The sequence below is a fragment of the Vigna unguiculata genome, chromosome 2 (assembly GCF_037176805.1).
Source record: "Vigna unguiculata cultivar grain cowpea cultivar isolate G323 ecotype 2 chromosome 2, ASM3717680v1, whole genome shotgun sequence".
NCBI classification, from domain to species: Eukaryota; Viridiplantae; Streptophyta; class Magnoliopsida; order Fabales; family Fabaceae; genus Vigna; species Vigna unguiculata.
This window is the reverse complement of record NC_140793.1, coordinates 35471970-35480861: the sequence shown is the minus strand read 5'-3', so window position 1 is coordinate 35480861 and position 8892 is coordinate 35471970. Positions and strand designations below refer to the sequence as shown.

At 34.3% G+C, this 8892-nt stretch overlaps 2 protein-coding genes across 2 annotated transcripts; both read left to right on the top strand.

Annotated features, from left to right (window-relative positions):
- Nucleotides 1-1550: 1550 nt before the first annotated feature.
- Nucleotides 1551-3647, top strand: LOC146888527 (uncharacterized). The gene is made up of 3 exons (XM_085668312.1): nucleotides 1551-1795; nucleotides 1914-2043; nucleotides 2742-3647. The coding sequence occupies exons 1-3, from the start codon at nucleotides 1663-1665 to the stop codon at nucleotides 3448-3450; spliced, it is 972 nt and encodes a 323-aa protein (XP_085524438.1). The 5' UTR covers nucleotides 1551-1662; the 3' UTR covers nucleotides 3451-3647.
- Nucleotides 3648-5221: 1574 nt separating this feature from the next.
- Nucleotides 5222-7157, top strand: LOC114174640 (small ribosomal subunit protein eS10z-like). Its single transcript, XM_028059467.2, has 5 exons — nucleotides 5222-5361; nucleotides 5479-5527; nucleotides 5603-5882; nucleotides 5969-6101; nucleotides 6949-7157. Exons 1-5 carry the CDS (start codon nucleotides 5359-5361, stop codon nucleotides 7021-7023), a joined length of 540 nt encoding a protein of 179 aa, XP_027915268.2. The 5' UTR covers nucleotides 5222-5358; the 3' UTR covers nucleotides 7024-7157.
- Nucleotides 7158-8892: the final 1735 nt, after the last annotated feature.

The window sequence follows — 8892 nt, the reverse complement described above, 5'->3', positions numbered from 1 at the left end:
TTTGAACTCAAAAGTATTTATCCTACTATCCGAGACTAATATATCAAATTATTATAAAATCTATTTAAAGATTAACCTATTTCAATATATATATATATATATATATATATATATATATATATATATATATATATATATATGACAAAATTGAAATTGAAATTCTCATTTCATATGATTAAAAGACAAAATTATTTGTTTCCAATAGCATACCATACTAATGTTGACATATTTTTGAACCCGCTACCCTGTCATAACTGTTCTCAATGCCACCACTGCAGAACCAAAACTTTCCTCCATGAGGTTGGGAGGTATATGATAGGAACATGGTTACTTTTTCTTGGACTTGTGCATCACACTTACAAATAACAAGGTTTCAGTGTCCGTGGAATAAGAATATATATAATAATATCTATTTTAAAAGCTGTATATAAAAGAGAGAGCGAGAGATTATGATCTCTATAGATACATCAGAATAATGCATGCTTCAAAACAAAATCAATTATGCATGACTGTGGCTGTAGAATAAACATTGCTTAAAAACTAAATCAACTTTGTCAAATTGTAGGGTGGTTAATTAACTATTCTGAAATTGTGGCCTATGTAAAAAGAATATTATTATTCCATTAATAATGTAAATCATTATCTCCGTTGAATAAAGACAATCTTCATGTAACAAAGCTTAAAAATTATTTTCTTATTTTAAACAATGATCATCAGTTTCTAGCCTATCATACATCGGTCATAACTTTTATAAGAAAATAAAATGAATAACAAGCGACAAAAGTAATTTTTGTTAGATTGCACTATACAAGTTAAAATTTGTGGTTGAAGGGACTCATCCTTGAGGGGTGATCGTTAGAAATCTAAGTATGAGTTCAAGTTTCACATTGACTAGAATTGAGAAAGTAGAACACTATATAAGTGTAAAGACCCATAAACCCATTGCAGATTTTGGATTGAGAGTGGTGTCAATGATTTATATGGTTGGACTCAGATCTCATTGATGTTGTATCTTCCCAATAATACCCCTCCTTGTAAACCTAAGAATTGTTTGATTTGATTTATTTTACGTAAATATGTACTCATCTTAGTAGTTTTATTTATTTTTTAAATAATAATGATGTATTATTACGAACGATCACTCTCACTTACCGAGTAAATGTTGCTATTGATGAAATGACGTTGCTGAATAGTTTGAGACAGGGAAGCGCATGAAACAACCGGCAATGTTCTTTCTCTCGTTTTCATCTTCCGCTAGCAAGGTACATAGGTTCTTCTCCTTAGGTTATCATTAATTTTGGGAGTTTTGTGGAAGTGGCAAAGAGCTAAGTAAGTGTGTGAAGAAAGCTTGGGTACGTAATACTACACATGTACGTAGAAATGGTGACACTATTGCAAGCACAAGGTTGATGAAACGTCATTTTAGGGTTAGATGGAGATGTGGGTCCCACTGCGTGGACCCCATCAGGTTGTAAATGTCGGCTCTTGCTCTGTGTGCTTCTCCTCTCTCACTTTTAAAGGAGAAGGTTACACTATTGCATACAAATTAATCACCGCATTTGATCGAGGCAATAAAAGGCCACTGAGGAAACAAAACAGGAGTAAAAGACAGGAACAGAAGAAGACTACATAGGTAGCTACAAAAGAAGTTAAGGAATTAAGATGGGTCACCACTCTTGCTGTAACCAACAGAAGGTTAAGAGAGGCCTTTGGTCCCCCGAGGAAGATGAAAAGCTCATCAGATACATTACCACTCACGGCTATGGTTGCTGGAGTGAAGTTCCAGAGAAAGCTGGTCTGTCTTTTCATTTATTTATCTATTTTTTATTTTCCTTCATCTTGTATGGAATTTGCCCTAGATTTTTTTTTTTTTAATTTATGATTGATGTTCAATCGTTTGGCGTGTGTTTCAGGGCTTCAAAGGTGTGGCAAGAGTTGTCGCCTGAGATGGATTAATTATTTGAGGCCTGATATTAGAAGAGGAAGGTTTACACCAGAAGAAGAGAAGTTAATTATAAGTCTTCACGGGGTTGTTGGCAACAGGTTTGAACCACACTTCATTGCAGACACTGGCTAATTCTCTATCAAGCATTTTCAATTATGGTCACACCATTTTCCATGTTTTCTCTTGCCTTTTCTGTCCAATCACTACCTTCTCTACGTGTCTTTCTTCTTTCTATTAAACACCCCTAATATGGTTGAGTCCACTTCTATGGCCACCAACCCTAAAATTTTCATATTCATTAGTATCAGGATATTTCAAGAAAGAAACTACGGTATAATGGTTCAAATTAATTGGAACACGATCAATCACAGATAGTGTTATGTAGGCAAGCAATTATAATAGGTTCGAGACATATATATGTAACTCATTGTAAAAGCAAACAATAGGATTAGGCCTAATTAAATCAGCTTTAGTTATTAATTAATGAATCAATCTGAAGGAGGCATCCTCGGAGCTGCAGTTTTGGAGAAGTTAAGCAGGCAATTTTGTCAGTTGAAATTTACTTGTCTGTTTTCAGTGTGTGTGCAGTCACAGCCTCTCGTGTCGACATTCATTCTATAATACTATATTTCTTGAAGCAACTAAATTGTTATTTTATTATCCATTTCTTGCCCACGTTTTTCTCAACACATTTGCTTCCAAATTACGATTCTACGCGAGACATCTTAACTAAGAAGATACTGTTTATAATAATGTACTGAATTAATTAATTATACATGATCTTTCTTAAATGCAGATGGGCGCACATTGCAAGCCACTTACCAGGTAGAACTGACAATGAAATAAAGAACTATTGGAATTCTTGGATCAAAAAGAAAATTAGAAAGCCTTCGGTGACTTCATCGATCACCACCACACAAAGTGTGGATCACCACCCTCAGTTCAATTATAATTCCACTCAACTAGATCACTTCGGGAACCAAGACATTGTAACAACAAAACCAGCGGTGCAAGAAACCATATTTTCCTCGACGTGCCCCCTATTTATGTTTGACACTAGTTCATTAGACCACGGGACAACAACGGTAGACACCACCAATGTTCGAGCAGAACTGTTCCAAGATTCATTGGGTTTGAGCAGTGAAACGTGGAACTTGAGCCACCACCAAGTCCATGCTCTTCCTCCCCCACCAGCAACAGCAGCAGCAACTTTTACAGCCGCTACAGTGATTGATGCTACAAATTATCTGCCACCGTTGATAGAGAATGTGGAAAACATGGTGCCAAACATGGAAGTGCAGGGTTGTAGTATAGACGAGGAAGGAGAACTGGCACTGGAGTGTTTGCGGAGACAAGAGTTGAATGAGTGGGTGGAGAATCAACAACACTGTCCCAGTTTTCTTTTCTGGGACAGCGTTGAAGGACAACTTGGGGGGGAAGAACTAGCACCAAACACGTCAAATATTGGAACCAATACACTTTCACCTTTTCCTTCATCTTTATGACTGCGATCCAGGACTGTCCCCACTGTTCATTTTCTCATGCCCCTTCTAACCAGGCTCAAGCTTATTCAGAGATTGCTTTTCTTCTTTTGATTTTTTTTTTTCCAACCTCGCTTTCGATTGGTGATTGGAAAGATTGCGAAAAAACGAGTGAAGATAATATTATTCTATATATATATATATATAGATATAGCAAAGAGTGAAGTGTTTATTGAGTGTTTGACATGGAAGAGTAAAAAAAGAGAGGATAATAATAAAGGCGATTGGAAGCAGCAGCAAAGTTTGATTTTGAAGATATGGAAAAATATTGAATTTCACTGTACATTTGGTGTTTTTTTGAATGAGAATATACAATAATGGATTTGCCTTTTACATTTCAGTGTCTTGTTTTTTTAATATAACAACCAACCCCCTGTCCTGTCTGTCTTACCTTACCACACATGCACGTCCCAAAAGATCTTGCACCAAATATATATATATATATATATATATATATATATATATATATATATATATATTCGTCATCTCTACTCATCCATTCAATAAAGCAATGCTAAATAATTTCATACATTTACTTTACTTTTCTTTTCCAAAATTCGTTTTTCCTTTTACTCAATCATTCTCTACTTAAAACTTCATGCTATGGAATTCTTAGTTAAAATATATCCAATATGTATCAATCACTGCTTAGTGTTTTATTTTGGTGTTCCAAGCCATTAAATCTCAATTTTTTTTTTTTGCCATTTTGCAAGGGCCAATTAAATCTCAATTTTCAATATATTGCTTCAGACCATATATTTAGTTTGGCCTTGTTAAATAAAATAATTTAATGTGTATCGTTACTTGCATCTAGAGATGGTAATTAGGACCTGGCCCGCAGAAAAAATGCAGGGCGAGCCAGTATAGTGAGCTCGCAGGCCCGCGCGGGCTCGGCCTGCATATGCCCGCGATCCGGCCTACAAGCCCGCATAAAATTAAAAAAAAAAAATTGCACTTGTGTATATTAATTACTTCTTTTATGGACTTTTGCATTAACATTTCAAATTCTTGTATAACTGGAAAAGACAAGTATTACGTAATTTTTAATGTGCTAAAATTTAAAGAATACATTGTGTATGTCATAGTATAAATATAATGAAAATGTTGAATTATCAATTTATCATCTAATTCCCCAAAGTCTTTACTTAATTCTGTGAACTTTTTAAAGTTTCCCAATTTTTAAACACGAAAAGTTTTAAAATAAAAAAAATTAAAAAAATTAAAAAAAAAGCGGGCCGGCCTGCGGGGCGAGCCAAAGTATGCGACCCGCATAAAATGTGCGGAGCGGAACAGGCCGGCCCGCGGTGTGCGGGCCTTATGCGGGGCGGGCCTAAACGGCGCAGGTCGATCCGCATTGTCACCCCTAAGTTGCATCCATTTAAAGATATTAATTTGATGAAAATTTTATTATCTATCTCTATTTATTCCATAATTAATTATAACTTGAAACAGTAAATATTGAATGTTAGGTTACTCAGAGTAGTCTGCATTGGACTCTTTTTCATGCATCTATTTCTTATTGTTATTTTAAAATTATTTTATTTTTAATCAGAATAAAAATGTTGATAACATTGTCTAAGTGGAGCTGTTTGTTAATTAACAATTAAAGAAGATGGGCAAAAAGAAAAATCTTAAGGTGGCCCAATTAGAAAGCAAAGAAACAAATGGGCTCTCGATGAGTCCATTCGCTGGAGCAAGTCGCTGGGAGGCTTGAAACTCGGGCCATCTATAGGCCCAATGAAAGAGTTGTATTATATGGATAGAAGTCTGTTATAAACCAGAGAACGCGGAATTAGGGTTTATATCGCAGCAAGCGGCAAAGGCATAGTGAGGTAGTAGACATTCTTTCCGTCGCCGCTGCACGTAGCAACCATGGTATCTGAACTTCATCCTCTTGGCTGTTTCTTTTGTGCATAAAGATTGAATATTGATGCATTGTTGGAATTGGTTTATGCAAATACTTATTTAATTTGTTTTCATTAATTTGTGAAGATTATTTCCGAGAAGAACCGTCGAGAGATCTGCAAATACCTCTTCCAAGGTCCGTTAATGTTCTCTCGTCATTTTTTAAGGTTTGTGTCGTGTTAAAATTGTGACGTGGTTGGTTTTGATTCAGAGGGAGTTTGCTTTGCGAAGAAGGACTACAATCTGGCGAAGCACCCGGAGATTGATGTTCCAAATCTGCAGGTGATAAAGCTGATGCAGAGCTTCAAGTCCAGGGAGTACGTGCGCGAGACATTTGCTTGGATGCATTATTACTGGTTCCTCACCAACGATGGAATTGAGTTCCTCAGAACATATCTCAACCTTCCCTCAGAAATCGTGCCCGCCACTCTTAAGAAGCAGGCCAAGCCCGCCGGAAGACCATTCGGTGGCCCACCCGGTGATCGCCCCAGGTAATATAACGTCGTCGTTCTCGCTATATCCTTGAATTGTGATATTGCTCTGTTTGATTTGATTGTGTGTGATTTTGTTTGAACAGGGGCCCACCTCGCTTTGAGGGAGAGAGGAGATTCGGTGGTGATAGAGATGGATACCGTGGGGGTCCTCGGGGACCTGGTGGTGACTTTGGGGACAAGGGTGGAGCTCCTGCTGATTACAGACCTTCCTTTGGGGTAAATTAATGCAACATCTCAATCATCTTGTTTCTATTGGTTTATTTATTTCCTATTTTCATATCTCTATTGCATATCTTTTGCTTTATTTTACGGGTGTCCATGATTCTATATTAGATTTCTATGTTAGCCATATCATAATCAGGGTCCACCAAAATTAGAGCGAAATTTAGTTTTAGATACTGAAAGAGACACAACCACTGTTATAACCAGTAATTGAGGGAAAATTAGGGTAAATTGGTATTAGAAACAATGAAATACTTTCATATTTTCCGATTCTCGAAAGTTGATGGGTCATTTTAATCTGAAAAGAGAAACTGTGGTTTCTTTTTTATACCCCAATTGATGCAAGAGACTTGTACATTAACCATCTGAGTAAATTGATAACTTGACGAGTAAGCATGCTGGGAGAAACATATTCAGTTGAAGAATATGTTATGTTACCAATTTTCATAGCGTAAACATTTTGTTCTTTGGTTTCCCAATTTTTGTAATTTTCTTTAGTAACATTTTACGATTACAGGCTAGTCACTTTTTTATGATTACTTTTATACTGTCAGGAACCAAATGTGTTGCTTCCGGCTTGTTTGTATAATTCATGCTGGTTGAGTTAGGTCTCTGATTTAGACTTCCTTTAAATTGTCGTTCTATCTAAACCCGTATCCGTTTGAAGTTGCAAGTTTAATTGGATGATTTGGGACAATTTCTCGTTTATGTTTCTTTATAATGATTAATTCTGTGAAGCAGTAGGGTCCTGATTCCAATGATAAATTCGTAGTAGCTGTTCTTATTTCGGTTGCTTAGTTTTTATTCGAAGTCTGAAATGTATGCTTAACTCTATTTTCAGGGTCCTAGTGGAAGGTCTGGTTTCGGTCGTGGATCTGGTGGTTTTGGAGCACCAACAAGTTCAAACAATTCTTAAATATAAGATTTGTGCTCTAGTTTTTGCAGTTTTGTCTGTCATTCGAGTTAATAGTAGCTCCCCTCGTTCCAAAGTAGTTTGATCTTGCTGACATTTTACTTAAGTTATTTATACAATTAAAATTTTGAATTTAATGTTTTTGCCGTGAATTTATGTTTGAGGTGTGATGCTTTGGGATGTGAGAATGGGCTTTGTAAAATGGGTGGGTAAGGGCTCAAATGATTTTAGAAGTGTGCATTTATCAAAAATATTATTTATGGGATATATCCAACTTTAAAGATATTTAATTATATGATTAATCCATGCCAATAACTCAGAACAGGCTATGCGATTACTGTGGTTATTTTAGGTATTGTTTACTATGATATTAGGGTAATGTATTGTTTAAATTTTTAAATCATCTTAATGTAGATAGTTGTCATTTATAGGTTGAGTTGTTTCATATATAAATTACAATAATTGTAGGTATTTTAAGGAAGTGTCATTTCATTCTTAAATGAAATTTCCATTTTTTTTAAATAGTAATAGTAATTGCTATTTTTTTATGTATTAAAGTTTAACTGCATATTATTTTAAAATTAATCAATTTTATTTTTCGTCAATGTTCTTCAGTAATATTTTATATGAATACGTATTTAAAATTTTAATACTTGATATTTAGTGTTTGTTTTTTTTTAACAATAGGAAGACAATAATCATGAACAAAAAATACTTAATTTAAATATGTAACTAAAAATACTAAACTTTGTCGTCAACTAAATGTTCAAATGATAACATTTAAACATAATAATTCGGGTTGAATTAGCTTTACTATGCTAATTTTTCTTTATATCTGTTTTGGCAATTATTTTGTGAAAAACATCCCTTCTTGGTTGGTATCAACGGGGGAATGGAAAGTAATATTGGTTGCTTGATTTAGGGATGAGAGAAGGAAAAAGTGGTGAATCTACTTTATCATTTCTCATATAATTCTATTCATTTCTTTTTTTTCATCTTTTTTTTTAAAAATTACATAGTTTTTAAAATATTGTTTTGTCATTTATTTCAATTTCATCAAACAATTTAACATTAAATTTAATTTCATAACTGATTTTTTTTTCTTTATTTATTTATTTTAAACCAAATACAGCCGTACCAGATATGTAATATAACCTTAAGTTTGGTTTGGATAATACTTGCTGGTGGGGGAAAAATAAGATTTTAAGTGGATGAACAAGTGGTCACTAGTTTTCCATAATTCAATTATAATCTAAGTATAGATAAGAGTATGTATAATCGATTACAAATATTTTTATCAATTTTGTTAAAACTAATAATAAATAATTAAAAGTAATAAATAAATTATTAGTAAAAGAATGGTTTTACCTTTTAGTTATATTTCCAGTCTCTCACTTTTTAACTTTGTGACCCAAACGAAGAATTGGAGACATGATAGTACAAATCATTTATCGGCTGAATTTACTATTACCATATTCGGACTTTGAACTGTGAGCTTATCAAATTACCTGCAATTTTTCTACCTAACCAACACGACCTGCAATTTGAGTTCATTCTTCTGAGTTGGATTACGTGCAGAGTGACTTGGTCACCTTGGGCTCCTGGATTTGTTCAATTGCTTTGTTTACGATTCAATACTCACTTGGCGGCGAGTTTCAATGGTTGAAAAATTAGACTTAATCTGATTAAAGCTTTTGCGATTTGGTCAATTTAAAATTAAATTACAAGTCTCGAGAGGACTTTGTCTTGCAGTGGCAAGTCTTCTGAATTAAAAAAGAAAATGATAAGTTAGTTATTGACGTGAAACGAAATTGAAATGGTAATCACCTATTGCCTGTTAACTCATTTAGATAAAGAAAGACAAGAATTAGG